Below are 20,874 nucleotides of genomic sequence, written 5' to 3'. Positions count from 1 at the left end.
GTGTCTTTGTGGTAGAAAGTTGGATCAGACATTTTAAAACAAAACAGTAAATATGAAACCATGCAAAATGATGAATGCATAGCTCTGCTAGCCAACCAGGTCAGTGAGTCCTTAATTTATTTCAGACAGCTGGCCAAGAAATTCCACAGCTTAATGTGTACCTTTAAAATGTAATGTTAATTGGACCATCCATTATGGTATTTCTGCTTCTCATTGTTTTCAGACAGACATCTGGGCTCTGTGATGGCTGTATTCAATTTTACTCTTGTTCCTCTGCTTCATTTTTGCTTTCCTTCTAGATTATGGGAAATGCTAGTATACTAGAAACATCATAGTGTATTCAGCCCTGTGGCTTCATTCCTTTGCAGTCCAGCAGTTAGAAAGTTTGAGGTCTGTCATTTTCCATCACATTTTGCATTGGTCAGAGTTCTTGATACAGTGTACCAGAAGGAAAATCAAAAAACAAAACACCCCCATCCTCTGGCAAATATTTGATTTCTGTATCAAAAGCAATTCCTCATTGGTTTCCATCCTACCTTGGAGAGCTAATAGCAGCAGGTACCTTGTCTTGAAAAGCCATGAGGTTGTCATTTCATGTGCTCCATCTGCAAATGATGCACTCAGACACTGGCTAGTATAATGTGCTATGCATTCAGGCCATATTAGATTACCTGTTACTTATCCCATGAAGTTAGCTCTTCAGAAAGAAATGAATTCAAAATCAACATACTTGATGCCTGGCTATGTAGAAAGGCAAAACTGTCAATCTTGATCTCATCCAGAATCTCAGTTTTTTACAGCTAGGCTTGTTCTGTCTTGACTCTATGCAACCTTTCCTTTTTAACCATAGAAATGTGTTTGCACATGTAATCATTTGCATTGTATACCCACTAAATAGGGACATACTCCTAGAAATGTTTAGACAGCAAATATTTCCAGTGTTTCTCCTGCCAGCATGCTGACATTTTGGTGCATGTTTTTAAATGCACACTATTCTTGTTTAAGAAAAAATAAAGAAGCTTGTGTTTGGGAAAGCAAATAAAGTGCAATTAGCATCCAGGTGGAAATGTGACTTGGTCAAGCTCAAGCCTTTCTGATTGTCCGAGTCACAGCTTAAACTTCAAACAAAATTTAACTGGCTTCTTGAATTTGTACTGAAATATATTGTGTTCAGTCACAGACACCATTAAAAGTTTGTTAGATTTCTGGACATGCACAGAAAGCCCATTCTATCCACATCTGGGAAGACGTGATGGAGTCTGAGGGCATCTGGCCCAGCAGCCTGCAGGCATGACAGCTAAACATATGCCCTAGTGTAGCCACATCTGCTGATGGTATCAGTGGAGAAATTTTTCCTATTAACAATTGGATAAATTGCATATTTACAGGATGCTGGGTGAGGTGCCCCTTTTTGCTCCACAACCAATGAAAGGCTCAGTCAAAGGATTTTGTTTAAAGAACCGGGGCCGGGGCCAATGCAGTGAACGGTGCCTCCAGATCAATGATAGCACCTGCTTCAGCACTACCTCCTCAGCTTAGTTTGAGGAATCTTCTCTCATGACTGTCACTAGTGTGGCCACATTACTGTCACTAGTGTGGCGTATATGGTTCTAGGACTTTACTGCTGCCATCTATCTGCCTCCCTTTTGCATAAACAGAAACACTGCAACATGGTGTACTGTCTCCATACTTTGAGTTTCTGTCAGCCATTAGTCCAGTGATGTAATATTAAGGTACATGCCGAGAGAATAGCAGTCACCTGATGTATTGCAATTATATTTCATCAGTGCAATGTTGTTTTGATCGTGTTTAATATCTGCACCACACTACTGGAGAAAATGCCAAGAAAACCTTGGCATTGAGAGAAAAGGAGATAGCTTATGTATGAGTTCTGTATTATGCCTGAGTTTCACTGCTTTTATATAGCTTGTTTTCTAAGTTGTTGTCTTTGGAATATAACCTAATTCCCCCTAGCTTGAGATTGCATGGTTCATACAGAGATTTGCTGTGTTTAGAGACACTTGTTTTCGATATGCATTCAAAAGACTTTCATCACACTTTAAACAAAAATATAGTTTCTTTCATTGTTAGTTTTGTCCAAACTACTTTTGTTGCAAACACACACACACACACACTTACAGAGCTATATTTGTAAATCTAGCTTTTCAGAAGAAAGGAGCCAATACTCCTTGGTTTTGATCCAAAGATCTGTAAGTGGAATAAGTTCTGTGGATGGAATTCTCTTTTACTGCCTGCAAATGAAATGGAAGGAGGTAAGATTACCAATTCCTTGGAGTCCCCAAAACAAACTGTGTCTGAGTTCCCCACAGAGTAAGAAAACCCTTGGACACCAGACGGTTACAAGCCAAAATGGTCTCCACCATTTCTTCATGAAAAGGCTCATTCTGTAAATAGAATGGCACCTTTGGATCCAATCTAATACTCCAGTGATGAAATATTGGGAATTCACTACACCCTTAACAAAATGTTATAGGAGAAATTTTGCTTCTTTTTTCATACCTTGAAAATTTAAAACTTTTATCTTGTATCTTCTGTTATATATTAATTGTTCTGAACCACCCAGACATCATTAACTGTTGGTTGATGCATAAATCTAATAAATAAAGATGTGAGAAACATTCAGGTAATGTTAAGCCCATGAGTTTTGTTAACATAAGGTAGTCACCGAAATGAGTCTCCATGCAAGACAGCAGGTGAATCTGCAATACTAAAATAATCTGAATGATGTGATATTTATAGCACAGTGGAATCATGCAATCATGCGCATCGCCTCTGAGACTCTGTTGATAAACTGTTATCTTCTTTCATTGACTTTCCATATTTACACACATAGGATGCTATAGACATGTTCAGATTATGCCTTCAGATTATGTAAATTACATAGATTTAAAAAAATTACTAAAAACTTGAATTTTTAGTTTTTTAGGAATTTTAGGAAAAGATACTCCCAATTCAGAACTGGATTTTAATGTCAAAATTAGCACACAGGTAAAACAGATAGGGGGAGATCTCACAAGCATTTTCTCCTCCCATGAAGTGTATCACCACACCCATGTTGCTTTTATCAATTAGCACAAAAATATCCATGCATCTGTGTGTGTGATACAAATTCAGCATGCCATTTTCCAGTTCCTAGCACTGTAGCAATACTCTGGAGTGAAGTATTAATTAGCCTTCAGCACCAACCACCCTTTGGTTTCAAAACCTTTGTTTTGCTACTAGTAGTGACACTATCATGTAGTCTGATGAGTTATATAGCAATGGACTTGTCAACTATAATGTTTATCTCATCCTTCCCTACAACTTACATCATTCCCATCTCTGTCATCTCAGGATACTAGTGGTTGTACTTCAGAATATTTGGAAGGCCCCAGGATGTTAGGCTCATTTACAACTGTAAGAATGAGTTTGCTCAAGCATTCCCTTACCTCTCCCCTCCAGTACATGCCACAACAGGACTTTGAAAGCATCTTTTTCCAGGTTTATACCTGAAATTGCATAGTCTGAAATTTACATTTAGTCTAAACCAACCTTCCCCAACTTCCAGTACTTGGACTACACATCCCAGTAGCCTAATCATTGACTATGCTACCTGAGGATGATGGGAAATGATGCTCAAAACATCTGTAGCACAAGTTGAAGAAGGCTGGTTTAAACTATGATTTATTTGAACAAGCCTGGAGTTGAACAAACCACAGCTTGATCTTGGTTTGTTTTAACAACACAAACTAGCAAGTCTGTTACGCAGCATGGAAGATTGAGATCTCTGGGGAAAGCATGTGGCTTACTTGGCTCATTCAAATAAACAGGAGGCTTAACCTGCCTCATTCAATTAGAACCGAACCATTGTTACATATACGTTGAGGCTAAAGGGTTATCTGAAACATAAAACTGTGCTAAAGCAGCTGATCTGGGTAACAAGTAGCAGTGAGTTAGCATGCAAAGGTAAATTGGGAAGAAGTTGCTCAAGAAACATGTCACACTCCCACCCACACACCATTTTGCCTTCAAAATTGATCTAGAATGTAGATTTGAATGATACTTAACACTACTTAAATTGGGAGAAAAGCATGGATGTTTGCAGCACATACGATATAAAAGAAAGACAATCTAAACAACATTAGTCTTAAATCCTATTTCATTCCCATTAGGCTTAAATCCTATTTCATTCATCAGACCAGATCTCTCCTACGCAAGTGCAGTGGAAATGGGGTGAATCTTCTGCAGCACCAGAAACTGCATGCAGACAAGAGAAGCTGTTCTACATCATTATCTAAAAAAGCCACCACAATAATGCAAACTGACAGCTCTGATGTACAAAAATACATTTATTTTCAACAATTTCAAAACCACTGCCTTTTTTTACAGTAGAAATATTCAAATGGAACAATAAAACCAATAACAGTATATATGTACTTTTATGTGTATATATATGACTCATGCATTTGTCTTACTTCGTTTAAAATAAGTATTGCAGTTGTCTGCCTCATTTAAACCTTACAGATAGTTTCCTTTTCTGACTATGCACTCACAGGACCCCCAACTAATGTGCAGGGCTTTAACCCAAATAGCCCCAAATGAGCAGAAACCCTCATTTGCAGAATGCGAGAAGTTGGCGGAGACTGCAGGACAAAGCCCCACCTGCCTGTCCTGATTCCAAAACTCCCAAACAACAACGACGACGACAAAACTGTGTTTCTACTTGTTTCTGGCATTATTTTTAGAAGTGCCAAAACCCATTACACAAATGGCATATCCCACAAATGCAACAGAACCAACAGAAGTGGAGCAGCCCCATTGGATAGCACCCTTCAATCAAAGAAAATGTAGTGTCAATTTACCAGCTTCCAGCAATAGAGTGAATTTCAGTTCTGTCAATTACGCCAGGGTAGAACCAATGTGGGAGTTCATGGGACGTCAGTGAGTTGGGTTAATATAGTCCATGCAGGATTAGGCAGAGTTACTTTGAAACCATCTGGGTACCACATGGATTCAGGAGTGTGGACAAACGAAAGCTGTGTGCAAATGGCTTCTTGAACTCCTCAGTCCTCTTTCTCATGTGGTGGTGTGGATGGGGAAGGAGGGATTCTCCAACTGTTTCTTCTGGATGAGGCTAACTAGTAGCCGGAAAGCAACTTCTTGTTTACTATGACTGTGTTGCTCCTACTGTTTTTGAAGCAGCAACTGTATCCTAGTCTTGTCTTGCTCCACAGCACAGGGTGTGCTTGTGAGATGGGGGTGGGGAGATTGGGGGAATTATCTGAAAAAATGGCTTTAGTTTTCTAGAGGTGGAGGAGAGAATAAAGAAAAAAAAATCCAAACATGTTCTTGCAAAGGGGAAAAAGTCTTGAGGGAAAAATCAGCTTTGTTTTAAATCAAACACAGGATGTGCAGGTGGGATTCTTTGTAGGACTGGAAGGCAATATCATACAGCACCTAGCCCAAACAATGAAGGACAACTTAAGTATTAGTTAGGAAACGTTAAATGTGTGGAAGGGGAAAAATGACTATTTCTTCAGACTTGCAGGTTTTGGAGCTGACACTTCAAACATAGGGTGGCTTGTTTAGTTTGCTTTTGCTGTTTCTCCCCTACTTCCCCCTTGAAAATACTTTTATTAAACTGCAGATAGGCAACTGGGTGCCTTTCAGATGTGTTGGGTTACAGTCCCCATCAGTTCCAGTTGCTATGGCCAATAATTATTGGAGGCATAGTCCTAAATACATGAATGGCACTCAGTCGACCTGGAGGGATAGATTAGGTGGAAAGACTTATAGAAAATGACTTTATTGATATATGTCCTTCCTCATTGGGTAGTAGAGGCAGACTCATTCTTCTGCCATAAAGAGCTCAAAGACTTTTTAAAAGAATCAACAAATGACAACAAGAAAATATATATGATTAACCCAGGCAGGGAACCAGGACAGAAGTCCAAGCAAAACTTGGAGAAAAATTGCCCAGGGCATCTCCACAAAATGGCTGCCATGAGAGCCATGTCTGATCACAAAGGACAAGTATCCTGCCCCAAAGACTGCATGTGGCAGCAGAGTCTGAGCTTCACTCCCTGAACAATTCAGTTGAAGGCACCATTTCCAGCAGCAGGGTGGGCTTTTTCACAGAAAGCAAACTTTCTGTCTCTCCTTGACTTCTTCTGTCAGCCAACTCTTTCCCAGAGGATCACAGAATGCTGCATTTTACTGAGTCAGATCATTGCTCCGTCAATACCAGTGTTGTCAACACTGACTGGCATATTTCCTGCCTGACATAGAACCTGAATCTGAGACCTGCAGCATGGAAAGCAGGTACTCTAGCACTGACCTGCTTAAATCTCTCTTCTTCCTTCCTATCTCTCATACTCCGTACTCCCACCCATGAATGCTCGCTCTCTCTCCCTCTCTCTCTCTCTCTCTCTCTCTCTCTCTCCCTCTCTCTCTCTCTCTCTCTCTCTCTCTCTCTCTCTCTCTCTCTCTCTCGCATATACACACAGCCACATGTTTTCTTATGGCAGCAGCTGGAAGCCCACCATGTGCTTTAAGGTCATGCCTGATGCTGTTAAGAATATGTGTTCATTTTTTTTTAAATGGGAGGATTGGAGGCTGGCAGAAAGATTGAGGTGTGCTGAGACCTGTGGGACGCACACTACTTACACTGGCCATAAAACAAAACCACTGCATTGTGACAGCTTGTGTTGTGTTGGCCAGTGATTGCAAGCCACAAGTTTTCAGTAATGAGTTTTTCAGCTACTTTTTCCTGCTTATATTTTCCATTTCAGTTCACACTGAGGACCAATGCAACATTGCAGATAGCAATTAGAAGTTGGGGATGAATCAGGGAGATCCTTCTCTGCCACTAAGTTTACTTGGTAGCCATGCACTTATGAGAGTTTCAGCCTAATCTACCTTACAGAGTTGTAGACTAGATAGGATGAAGCTTTTGTTAGATAACTGGTGGAATAAAAAAGAATATAATATATTGTTAAGGTGCAGAAACAAGATTATACCACCATTCTTTGTACAGCCTATTTTAGCTTTTACACACACGTTGATTGACTATGTATATCAGGGATGCTTTTAGCACCACTGGTGAATGGGTCCAAGAAATCCTATTAATGAAGACAAACCATTAAAATTGGTGAACCTGAGCCCAGGGCGCCACTGTCTTTCAGGCACAGCACCCCTCAGGAAATAAATCCTCCATTTGATGGAGAGGATACAGTTAGGCATAAAGCTTTACTGCAATATTCTGCATCTGAAATGTCAAAACTGGTAGATAATTTTGTATGTATTACCTGTCTAATAATTATGTACATTAGGGAGTTAGAAAGAAATCAGTTATTTCCTAGGAAAACTTTTAGTAATGGAAGATATCTTGTCTTGTTTTTAGGGTGGCAGAGCAGCAATAAACTTTTGAAATAAATACTCAGAAGATTCTGTGACTGTTGAGGATGTTCAACCCATTATGTTTTTCTGATTTCTGGAACATTCCATATAGCATTATCTTTTTCCATTGGACACTTCCATTTTCAGGAAAAAGAGAAGCAGAAATAAGGATGTGTTAATACACATGATTATCCTTTGAAGCTTCCAATCTCAATTTCAGTTTAGGTCAGCTTCACTGCATCTTCCAGGATCTCAACACCTGCACATTAAGCAACAATTAATCCTGTAAAGCTATCGTCATCATTTTATTCCCAGGTCAAGAAAAATGTTAGCTGTTGATTTTGACTATGAGGATGCAAATGTTTTACCAAGGTGGAAAATTATGGAATAAAACTATTTAGACTAGAGTTAACATTAGAGATGGATAAAATCTGTCAGTTTCAGTTTCAAATGCTCCAGTTCAATTCATCTTAAATTTTAATATTTCCATTAATTATTTTTATTTTTCAAATCTTAAGTTTGATAACTGAGAATTTAAGTACTTTTGAATTTTTGCCTAACATGCATTTTTCCTATTTGAGGATTATTTCCCCACATATGCACATTGCAAGAATTGGAGACATGTGCATTTTGAAAAATAACTGATTTTTGGTTCCTATACCCATTGAAATACACAGAATTAGATAAGTTCACATTAAAATATGAATAGAATATTTTTCCTGCATCCCCATTATTAATTCACAATGGTCATAGTGAGCATGTCCACATTTATTGGCTATATCTTCAGTACGTGCTTCTATTTGTTTCAGGATAAGGAGCGCTTCTTCATGTTCTTTTTGCTCCATGGGTGGCCCTTTAATTGTTCTTGTATACACTGCCAGGGATGCCAGAACAATCATATGTATTCTCTCAAATTATTTTTGAGATGGAATTAGATGTAACAAATTTCCTGCAGAGGGAGGGTGTTTTAAAACATGATGGGGGGTGAACTCTCAGTCAGTTGTGTTTTCTGCCTGAAAACGTATTTGGAGCTATTTTCTTCTCTATAGATGCATAAGAAAAAATGGCCTTTTAAAATATATGCTTGAAATTCTTCTGAACGCTGCATGGGAATTTCCTGGCAGACCTGATTATGCTCACTGATCTGCTATTGTCATGGGCAGTTTGGTCCTAAACTTAATGACTCACATATTGTATAAGCATTTTTACTGCATGGACATGACTTCTGAGTATCTGGATAATCAAGCTTGATATTAATTGGTACAATCGGTACAGAATTGTCAGTACAATTAGGATCATAACCTGTATATTTCAGTGACATTATCCCATTATTTCTCACAGATAATCACATGCTCTGTAATTCTAAGAATTCAATTCCGTTCCATGGTAGGCTGCAACAACTTATCGTGGCTATACTTTACTTGCTAACTGCTTAGAGATGCACAGACTGGAAGCCCCAAAAAGAGGCATATGTAGGTCTACCCACTTCTCCGTCTCCATCAGCAGCTTCTTCTGCTGACTCAGAAATGAAACACAGCAAAAATGCTTTGAAATGTACTAAAAGCCTGTTACTATGGACTATGCTTGAGGAGGAAAAATATGGGAAAATTTCAGAGTTATGAATTAAACAGTGGTAGAAAAGAAACAATGAACTTTATTGTGGTGGCTAATACCACAAATTAAAACTCAGAAATCTATAGATTCCTCAGTAACCTGATTTCTCAAAATGAAACACATTGTCCTATACAACCTGGTAATAAAAATGGAAAAATCATGGATACAGCATGGTGTTCCTGAGCCTTCCTGCTCAATTCATTACAAAATGTCATTTTACACTATACTGTCTGAAAGGAAGAACAAATACCTCAAATGTGATTAATTTTAAGTGTTCATAACCCAGTAATCTAAAATCATTGAAACCTATTCCCATCCTTTATGGAATTTCTCTCCAGGATAAAGATAAAATGCAAACAAAGAAGAGTTAAATGTGACAGACAACTGATACACATTCAGACCTCACATATGTGACACAGCTGCTCACTCTGGGTTCTCAGTGAGTTGTTTTGCTTCTCATGTAGGTGTGACGGTGTGTGCATGTGTGTGGTTTATTCATTTTTAAATTTATCTTTTACTAAACATTAAATTATTTTTCAAGAAATAAAAAGATATTTACATGATCATTATCTACAGTATGCCATCAGTTATCTTCAGTATTAACATGCACCAGTGAGGGCCTCATCCATAAACTTGATCAGGCTTGTCAGCAGCCATTTTGTGCATTCTGCCAACCTTCATGAGAACCCAAAAAGTTGACCTTGGAAGGCTTCATTCCCTATTTTTAAAGATATACAAGATAATATATATACTCAGTGGACAGAATCCAGTGGGCTGGTAAGTCATGGCCAACCCTGCATTCAGCAGGAAGAAGCCTGGTAAGAACAATTAAATAGACTTCTGAGACTGCCACTGGCAAAGCAGACCAATTGTTTCTCTGAATAGGGAAATAGAAAATGCTTCTAAAAAATTATTCCTGGATTCCATTAAGCCTCATAGTATTCTATTATACAGTTTTCCAAATGCTGAATTTATGAATGTGGCCCTGGAAAACAAAACAAAATCGCATCCCTCAAACCCCTCTTTAATAATTATAATAATAATAATAATGATGACACAGAACTTTCCTTTTACAATAATAATAATAATAATAATTAATAAAAATAAAAACTCAGAAATGTTGTCGAGTGGATTTCTGTTATTAAACACTAGTGCAGTTGGGTATTTCCTTTGTGCTTTCGCTGTTGGAGATTGTTGAGATGCTTCCTAAGGAAAAGGAAAAAATGGTAGAGTCAGTGCAGGGTCCAAGGCATACCTGTTTGCCACGATCTCTTTCTAGATATTGGGTCATGTATGAACACTTGCATAGTTGGTTAGATACATTTTCTTCTGATGTGAAGACTATGGGCTTCTTTAGCCACCACATCAACTGCAGAAGCTGTTGTGATCATTGCTTTCACTAATCCTGAACTTTCCTTCAAGGCCAAGACTTCTAGGTAATGAACATGATGAAGAAGTGATCCTGGCCTTCCTCAGAAAGCATAAATTTATGGCGGAGAGAAGTCAATCTGCACTAGAGATGTTATGAAGCCCATCTGCATCTTTTTTTGCAGTGTCCTCCCATTGTTAGGTCTCTCTGATACCATTGGTATCCTACGGTACCTTAAATTTATGTCCCACAAATTGTATATTCAATTCCTTTCTCTTTCTCAAAAGAGGGAGCAGAGAATATTCTGCATGCACATGAGGTGTTTCAATGCACTGCATGGGCAGCCGTGTTGTTTACCTATAACCCGTGTGTCCAGCTCTTTGTCCATGAGTTCTTCAGGGTCTGTGAATTCGCTCAGAGTGATTTTGGGGGCATTTTCACTTTGGCTAACGGAACCAATCATTTCCTGTTCCTTGTCATGCTGGACCTGAGCATAGATGTTAATCCACGGGATTTTCCTGCGTTCAAAAAAGACAATCAAGCAATCTTCAGCAAAGTGTTTGGCCTTTCTGAACCATGTTGAATATTGCTTTATCATGGCTTATCATATATATTATATCATAAAATATGAAACAAAAGAGGGACAAGCATGTTAGTAATTAACACTTGTAAACAAATATCTTTGAGTGTACCTCACCTAAATTTTAAAGATGTGCAACAGAATATATTCGATGTAAGTACAGGAGGTACACAAAAATGTCCAGTCTGGCCAGCTGAAACCTGAAATTTGTATTGTACCAGCTCTAAGATTAAAAAAGAATGCAGGAAGTTGGGAACAAAAGCAAGGACATCCCACCATTCCTACTGAATATCTACTTGTTTTTCCTCTTTTCTTCTCACCCCTTTTTCCTTGTGTGTCATGTCCTTTAGATGATACAGCTGTGGGCAGAGATTGTATTATTTCACTGATTACGTATAAGCTACTCTGGTAGACAGGTTGGCTGAAAAGTGGTATGGAAGATACTTTAAGTATATGAATACAATGAAAATGGTACTCAAAGGAGCTGGCAACTCTTTCATCAAGTTCAGTGCAATATAACAATCCAACCAAACTTACAATGCTTAAAATAATCCCTTTTAAGTAGCAGATGTGAAATTTTGCACAGCATGATTGCATAGGCTGAGGGAAATAATTTTGCAGCAGCATATTAAGAGAGTGGCAACCATTGGTCTGATCTAGTATGACTTTTCATATGCTGTTATGTAACCTCAGTTCAGCACTCTGATCACTTCACAATGATGCTCATTATGTCATTAGATGTGTTCGGGTCACCTGCATGCTAGAATTCTAACTGAATCAGTTCCTACCCAATGTTCAATGGTGGGTAAAGAGAATAGAAAGAAATAAAAAATGACTGTGCAAATCTTCAGGGTGCATCTCAAAGCTGCATTTCCATTTCTCTGCTAAAGCCTTCTATGACAGGAGATCCACAACTATGCAGGAAATATTTCCTTAACTAATTTTTGGAATAAATGTAGCAAGCCATATAAATTTGTTGATAATACTGCGACAGATAGGGATGGGAGAAGCAGCAATTTTCATGCTCACCTAATTTCTCCAAAAGTCACTTTGGAGCTCATTTCAGCTCACTCCCATTTTCATTTTTGACCTGGGTCTGGCATCACTGAACAAGAAAAGTCTTCATTTTTATGGATATTTTCAACTAGTGTGCAATTTGACCAGTGTGAAAATGCATACTTCTAAAATGCACATTTCAAGTGTATGCTTTAAATATGCATTTAAATGACAATTTCAGGAATTTGCTAGCATTTCTTGGGAAAAAATATGGCTGGGCTGGGAGCAGGGACATCCAGCCACATTCTGGATTAGAAATGGGACTTGTTTGCATGATTTGCAAACAGCAACAACATTATCACATACCTCAAGTCCAAAAGCTAATAAATACAATTGTGTAGGCTGTCATATCCACTTGAATAATATAGAAAAAATAGCAAATGAAGCCAATAGCAGTGAGGGACGCGGAACAAGTAACATGTTTTGAGGAATCTGTAGCAGCTAAGGGAAAGAGGTGCTGAACCGGTGCCTGGCTGAGGTAATGGGCTGGATGAGGGCCAATAAACTGAAGCTCAATCCAGACAAGATGGAGGTCCTGTTGGTTGGCAGATCGGGCTTCGGAGAGGGTGAATTGAACCTAGTCCTGAATGGGGTTACACTCCCTCTTAGGGACAAGGTCCGCAGCTTGGGAGTGCTCCTTGACCCAGAGCTTTCACTGGAAGCTCAGGTGACAGCGGTGGCAAGGAGTGCTTTATTTCAGCTTCAGCTGATCCATCAGCTGCGCCCCTACCTGGACAATGACTGGCTGGCAACAGTGACACACGCATTGGTGACTTCCCGACTTGACTTCTGTAATGCGCTCTATGTGGGGCTGCCCTTGAAGATGGTCCAGATACTTCAATTGGTTCAAAATATAGCTGCCAGGCTGCTGACGGGGACTGGGCATTATGTTCACAAGACTCCAGTCCTCCGTCAGCTTCACTGGCTTCCCTTTGAAGTCCGGGCCCAATTCAAGGTGTTGGTGATGACCTATAAAGCCCTTAATGGCTTGGGTCCTGGTTACCTGAAGGAGCACTTATGTCCATATATGCCCGCCTGCCCCTTGAGATCAGTGGGAGAGGCCCTTCTCCGGGAACCCTCCGTGAAGGAAATTAGGAGGATGAGTACTCGGAGGAGGGCTTTCTCTGTGGTGGCGCCCAATCTATGGAATGCGCTCCCCAGAGAGGTCCGCCTGGCGCCGTCGTTATTTGTTTTTCAGCGCCAGGCGAAGACCTTTTTATTTAAGCATCATTTTAATTGTTAATATTATTTATTCATTTTATTCTTTGGCCAGGGTGACTTAATTTATATTGTTAATTTATATTGTTTTATTGAATTCTATTTATTTATGGTTGTGAGCTGCCCCAAGGCTTCGGTGAATGGGGCGGCATAGAAGTGCCCTAAATAAATAAATAAATAAATAAAGAGAAGACAGTAAACAGAACAGCCAACAACATGTTTGTTCAATTCAGTATTTTCTAATTAATGCATCAAATGTTATTGCAGAAAAGGAAATTCCAAAATTTAAAAAAATATTAGCTCAGCCTGAGTAGAAACACCTGGTCATTGTGGGACGTATGTTCAGGATGACTGGCTTGTTCGGTCCACCACAAGGTACATTTTTCCAGTGGTCTCCACTAAGTAAACAAAGCACATTTGTGTGACATCCCCCTTACTGCCAATGGACTGACTCTTCACTTCTTTTTCTATGACCTCTGAAGTGGGCACAGATAGGTGTGTGACTGGTGAAATACTCAACATTGCTTGTTAATTTGTTTTCTCTGGGTTAACCTTATCTATGATCTTAGATGAAAGATTGCAGGTTTGCCACTTGATGACCTTCTCAGCATGGCTAATGGCCAGGAATGCTGGGAATAGTACTCCCAAATATGAAGGGAAGCAGGTCTGGGAAAGCTGGCCTGCACCAATTGGTAGCAACTGTTCAGGTTTTCAGAGATGAGTTTTTCCCCAACCCTACATGAAGATGGTGGAGATTGACCATGGAACCCTCTGCATCTTTGTGAAGGTTTGGAAAAGGTGGACTGTGAGAATGGTTGGTTTAATCTCCCATGCTATTGAACATCTACATGAATCACTAAGTGGGGTTCTAAAGAATTCTGGACTTCATAGTCCAGATGTATGTATGTTGATGTCTAGATGTATGTATGCTGCATGTTGATGACCTGCAGCTCGGCTTCTCATTGTCATCTCCATAATGTGAGGCTGTATATGTGCTAAATCAGTGCTTGGGTACAGCACTAGACTGGATGAGTGAATATAAACTGAACTTCAGTCCAGACATGAATGGGATGCTATTAGCAGATAATTCTTCTGACTAGATAAAATAAGTTCAACTTGCTTGGAACAGGGTTGCATCTTCCTTGAAGGAGCAGGTTCATAGTTTGGGGGTCTGCCTGGAGCCAATTTGCCACTGGGGACTCTTTTACCAGCTCCTTCTGGTGGCCTAGCTCTGCCTCTATCTGTGCAGGGATAGACTAGTATCAGCAATCTATTCTCTGGTAAACTTCAAGCAATGCATTCCATGTGGGGCTGCCCTTGAAAACTGGTCAGAAGCTGAAGCTGAAGCTTTTGCAAAATGTAAAAGCCAGGCTAAGAACTGGGATCAGAAGTTCTGAGCATGTATAGACATTTATTGTCTTTTTGCAATTTGCAGGCTTGAATGTATTAGTTATACTTGTTCAGAATTCCTTGGCAATTTTATTCTACATACATACATACATGTGTGTGTATCCGTCTTTTTTCCATATTCTATTTATGTTAAGAGAACTGTATTTATGTATAAAGGTTCTGAGCATGTAATTAGTTCTGGCCCACTTGCATTAACTATATATGTCACTGAACCCAACTCAAGGTGTTGGTTTTAACCTGTAACACCAGACATGGTTAGTACTGCAATACCTCTCAGAGCGCCATTCCAAACCTAAATCTACCTGGATGCTAAACTCAACAGCTGATGTCTTCCTCTAACTGCTACCTGGAGGGGAATAACAAGGAAGTGGGCCTTCTCACTAACAGCCGCAGGTTATGGAATGATCTCTGCACCAAGGTCTACCAGGTGGCAGTTTTGTGATCCTTCAGCACTAGGTTAGGACTGCCATCGATGCTGAGACATTTAAGGATTCTAAATAGAATGTGGGTGGCTTTGGTCGGTTGAATTTACTTATTTACTTTAACATTTTAACATTTAGATGCCACTGAATAACCCAATGGGAATCTCTAAGCGGCCAACAATATACAACAAACAGTATGACTATGGTCAGAAGAGGGGAGGTAATCTGTTGGAGTGAGTGCTTATAATCAGTTTTTAAATTCAGGTTTTGTTAAAAATGCAAAAGAGAATGGTCTTTGCCTGGCACTGGAATGAAAGCAGAGATGGCACCAGGCAGCCTTCTTTAGGAAGCATGTTCTATTGTTGGGGGCAGCCACCAAGAAGGTCTTCTTCCTTTCCCTCCTTTTCTTTAACAGGTTTAACTGTAACTAGAACTGTAACTCTTTTTTCAGTTGTTCAGACTTCTTAAAATTCTATTTTAAAATGTGTCTTAAAGTTGTTATGTTGCCTTTATTCTATTTGTACTGTGTGAAATCTTACTACACATACATGTGAGCAGTATAGCTGTGAAATAAATAACAGTCCCATTGGAGATTTAGGCATTAATACTCAGAAAGGGCTTCTATGGCAGAATCGTGGCTTTGGGGGAATTTAGTACAGGAGATAGTCTGAATGAGAACTCTAAGGAAAGGTCTGTTCCTACCAAGAAAGCAGCCCACCATTGTGGTAACAGAGACCTGACTTTATTTCCATTTGCCATGTTGATGAGCCAGAATCAGTGCAGGCTCCCTCAGCATGTGTGAGGTTTTCAAGAAGTACATGCATCTCTGCAGTGTGCCTCAAAAAGCCTCATGAAGATTTTGCTAGAGATCAGAGTTTCTACATAGCTCAGTAGAGGGGAAAAACAAGGCAAAATCAATATGCCTCCTTAATATAATTTCCCCTCCCCACCCCATGGCATGATATCTTTTCCTTCCTAATAGATTTCCTCCATGTGGTCATGGAGCGCACACAGCCTGGCCTGCAAGACTAGAGGACAGTTTGTAACGAGAATGTCTAATGAGCCACCTGAGCGCCTTGTTTCACGCAGGCCTCTAATAAACAGCCTGCTTGTTTGCTGGTCGCATGCCAATTGTAGCAATCAGCAAAATTAAAAATTCATGCAGACGCTTGTGCTTCCTACCTTAGTGAAACTGACACTCAGTATTCTAGCTGGGATTCCAGCTAATCGCAAAAGTACACATTGCTAATAGACTTCCTTGATGAGATCAGATCTAAACAATTGCTATGGAGGAACCCTTTGTGCTGCCCCAGCCACCCACCAAGTGGCAAGAAGCACATGCAGTAGTGCTATCAGGGCTTGATCTCCTTCTATGAGATAACAGTGGAGACTTGTGGCTTCTTTATATGCTTTATTTACCAGTGTGCAAGTGGGGCATAAGTGGAAATAAACAGCAGATTATTCATACAGGACAGCAAAGCTGGTATTCAGTCTCAGATACCCAGAGAAACTTGCACCTCATGTCTTCAGCAAGCACATAATTTCACATTAATTCTCTCTCTCTCTCTCTCTCTCTCTCTCTCTCTCTCTCTCTCTCTCTCTCTCTCACACACACACACACACACACACACACACACACACACACACACACTGTAGTGGGGGGAATGAAAGGGACAAGGATATCATTTCAAAGCTCTGTCAGATTTCCCATAGGGTTGGAGAAATCAGTCAGCTTCAATTCTTCCCATGTTTTCATGTTTTGAATTTCAAAGTTTGTATTCTGTTTATTAAAATTTCTAAGCACTTTTTCTACAAGTTCCTATGAAAGCCTTGCCCAGCTACAGCAGCCAAATGCAAAAGGTATGGTCATTTCCCGTAGCATGAGAAGATCATATTTTGTCTGCCTGTCATGCAACTATTAAGGACCTGTCAGTCCATTGAGCAGAGAAGTCTGAAGGAAGCTTCTTGATTATGCGTTAACATGAATAGAACCCCCTGCACAATTAGGACCCACTGGTTTGGTTCCCAAAGGAATGGAAGGTTCGGCTTGTACTCTGAGCCTGTGTCCAGCTATTAAGGAAATGTGAACCAACTGTTACTGTTTTGGGCTATTAACACACCATCTAGCTCTCAAACAGATCAGTTAGTCAGCATTTAACACAATTAAATTGGATGCTGTTCCTTCCTGATCTTAACCATTTCAGTTCTTGAAAAGAGAATTAGGAAGATTTATTTGAACTGGCTCATTTCAACATGCAGTATGGAAGCAGCAGAGGCTGACAAGAGCATGCTGCAAGTTGGCTGAAGATGTAGCATGACCAAAAGAATACAGACTCAAAAAAAAAAGTGTGAGAGCCTAAAAGCCCACATGCTGCATTTAGAACGGTCACTGGGCCTACACTGTATGGATTTATTCAATTTTGTTATCTTCTTACTGCAGGAAACATGAATACTCAGGAAGCCTGTCTGTCTTAATTTTGGAACTTCACAAGTTCTTTTATTCATGTTAAGTTTTATATCCCACTTTATATCCCCAAGATGTTTTCAAGGCAGCAAGTTTTAAGAGAAAAGCCTCAGTGACTATCCTTGTAAAGAGCCGGGACTACAGTTCAGGTCCGTATTGAGCAGCCCGGTGCTCCACGTGATTTTTGTTTTGTAATAATGTATTGACTGAACTCTGAAAGCCATACTCCCCACTGTAGGCAGATAGTCTTGTCTAGGGAGCCACATTCTTCCGCAGGACTCCACTTGGAGTGTGTCTTATATGCATATACATCCTATCTCCTATTTGCTGTGGTTTGTGGGGTTCTAGCCACACACAGCAGCAACCATAAAAAACATGGAAAAGAGAAGAGGTAGGTACAACTGGTGATTACATGAAAATGCCGCTTACAGGGAAGGCCATAAAGTTAACACAGCCCATCTGGGCATGCACCTGGCATCCTTAATTTAAGCTCTTCTCTGGCACTGATGTAGCTTTATTGTTCAATTCCCAGGAAACATGTGTGTCACTGGCAGTGCTCATCTGTTCTTCCGAGAGGCAGAAAAACTTTGATACATAAGCAAATGGCGAAATACAAGACAACGGAGGATACATTAAAGCAGGAAACAGCTTCTCCATCTGCTTTAAAAGGCGAGGAGCAATCACAGTATTAAAATCCCAAGTGTATATACATATTTTGGACCCCATGTGCTCTCATTTGTCTGTGTTCAGGGATGTTATTGGGACAAAACAGTAATAGCTGTGGGACCAGAAATTTGATGTAGTTTGAGATATATTTATGTACAATATTTCATGATTTTTGGTAAGGTTGGCTTATTTGTAGCCCAATAGAATCATGAAGCATTTTTCACCTGATCTTTCTTCTCTCTCTCTTCCCACTGATGTAACAAACCACAACCTCAACTAAGGGCAGGGCTCTTCTATTTCAATTTTCATTTGCCAAGTTGAGGCATTCCTCAGCAATGCTTTCACCACAAGAAAAGAAAGATTATAGGGTCATTGCTCTCCTCTTTAGAGGTACTTTTGAATGCTGAGGTGGTACAGTCTAGTTATGACATATCAAACAAGGAGTGTTTGATGTGGCTTCAATGAATGCAGTTTGCTCACCATTGTTTTGCCCTCAAAATACATTTCTCTGGATCAGTTAGGTTTGTTTCTCTGCTCTGTTTGTGCATTATGGATTCCATGTTCCATCCTCCTGCCTATTCACCCCACTCAGGAAGATGCAGGAAACCTTTCCCTCCTGGCTAAGTAAAGGAAGCATGACAGCTGTGGGACTGAAAATTTCATGCAGTAGAACAAAGTAGATTTGCAGTATCAAGATGATTCTACTAATGCCAAACTGATTTTCTCTCCTCATTTTCAGGGACCATCTGTGCTTCTTTACAAAGGCATAAGAAATTACATGAGTTTCTCAGTTGGAGTAGGACAATGAATATTGCTTGCCAGTCTTAAACAAGGTGGTGAGTTTACTACAGTTTTTGGCTTGTTTTCTTGAGTTTGAGGAGTTACCAAGAAAGCCCACAGAAACTAGATTGTCCAATGAGCAGTCACTCAAACCAATTTTTCCTCTGCTTTTTTGGAAACCAGGAATGATGGGGAAGGAAAAAGTTGTCCATTTCAGAAGGGCATCCGAGTGTCTTAACTGCTCGGCAAGCTTTGGCTGTGGGGCAATATAGAAATGAAAATACTGATGATAATAATATGAAAATATGAAACCCTGACAATAGAACATGGATAGTTCTTGTAGGTAGTTCCATGAAAGGTGATGATCCTTCTGAAAGATAATTTTGCATCTGGACAATTAAACCCCAATTAAAGTAAGCATCAAAATGAGAGCTTATCTCTATATCATATTTGCCTAGAATTTAAATAATACAGAAGTAATTAAGATGTGGCTTAGTAATGAGGGCATAGTCAAGAATTGATTTCTAAAACATCTTGAGCTAATATATATGCTTTTGTTTTATTCAAATGTTTTATTGCTTTTCACTCTAATATGCTAAAACTTAAGATTCTGCCATGGAACGTTTCCATTTAGAAAGAAGGGAAGGTGGTTTGATTCTGAAATATATCATTGATGAACTCTTTAAAATTAGCTTTTATTCACTAACTTGATGACAGCAGCAGCTTTTGGGTTTGGATTTTTGGTGTGTGTGTGTGTGTTTGGGTTTGGGTTTGGTACTAAAGTCAGGTTTCCTTGTGCTCTTATGCCCTGATTTTTTTCTTATAGGTTGTCAAGGGTCAAGGTTTTTAATTGTGGTACCTTTTATTTTTACATTCTTATGAACTAGATCGTAGTTCTTATTTTACTATTTTACACTCTGATTTAATTTAAGACTTAGAATTAAAGTTCTGCTTATTTCCACTCCATATAAAAATTGGGTGACAGGTTTATGTTGGTAGATAAGGTCTGTTTCTTGGTGCTAGGAAGGACATTTGAAGTAGAAATAGGTATAACTCTTAATTTTTGATTTTAAAAAGTTTGGGAGGAGGCTCCAGTCAAAAGGAAAGAACAAAGTGGTTGCCAAAACTGATCCTACAATTTATCAGTACAGAACCAGTCTTTCATTGGAATAGAAATTCCTAACAAGATCCAGTAAAAAAGAGTCAATGGGATTACAGGAAGAATTGAAGTTGTATAGGAGTCTTATATTATAGGGGAAACCAATGACAGTTAGGGCAAAGTCCTATGCATGTTTAGTCAAAAAAGAGTCTTAAACTATAGAAGCTGGAAATACCTTAGCATGCATAGTGTTGTATCCTATTGTCCATTTGCTGCTGGCTTTTCACAGATTCTGGTTTTCAAATGTGTTTTGCTGTTCTTTGCTTGGATCGTGTTTCACATCTTCAACAGCAACTTTTAATAATACTTAAGAACCAGTGCTTTGGAGCCATCACTGGCCTTTGCTCTTTCTCTTTTCTTTTTATTTCTTAATGTTTAGGCTTTTAAAATTATTTTTCTTAATTTTCACAGTTATACACATTATAGGACTTTTTCTGTCCAACTATAATTCAGGAACAACAAGCAAAAGACTGCAACCTAAGTTATTTTTGCAAGAAGTCCACATTTTTCACCAAGTTGTGCTATGTGTTAGCATAGAAAAGTGATTTTGTTCCATATTTTTTATTTTTTTCTAAATTTATCTGTTTTTTATTTTCCAATGTTCTTATACTCCAACTTGGATATATTGATAATTCATGCATCAAGCTTGGAAAATATCTATTTTTTTAATTTTTAATAAGTATTTGGGTTGCACTTTTAAGCATGTTTACTGCTAAGTGAACTTCTGTAGGATTGACC

General features: G+C 39.2%; 1 protein-coding gene across 1 annotated transcript in view; it reads right to left on the bottom strand.

The window, feature by feature from the left end:
* Positions 1-10,026: 10,026 nt before the first annotated feature.
* LOC123027410 (VPS10 domain-containing receptor SorCS3) overlaps positions 10,027-20,874 on the bottom strand; it is a 597,507-nt gene continuing 586,659 nt past the window's right edge. The window contains exons 29-30 of the mRNA XM_044438273.1: positions 10,739-10,899; positions 10,027-10,218 (exon numbers count right to left, since the gene is read on the bottom strand). Coding sequence (XP_044294208.1) covers positions 10,154-10,218; positions 10,739-10,899 — 226 coding nt within the window. The 3' untranslated portion in view covers positions 10,027-10,153. The remainder of the gene's footprint in view (positions 10,219-10,738; positions 10,900-20,874) is intronic.

The sequence above is a fragment of the Varanus komodoensis genome, unplaced genomic scaffold (assembly GCF_004798865.1).
Source record: "Varanus komodoensis strain SLA01 unplaced genomic scaffold, ASM479886v1 scaffold1, whole genome shotgun sequence".
In the NCBI taxonomy this organism is placed as follows: Eukaryota; Metazoa; Chordata; class Lepidosauria; order Squamata; family Varanidae; genus Varanus; species Varanus komodoensis.
Note: the sequence above shows the minus strand (reverse complement) of the source record. Positions and strands in the feature narration are given on the sequence as shown.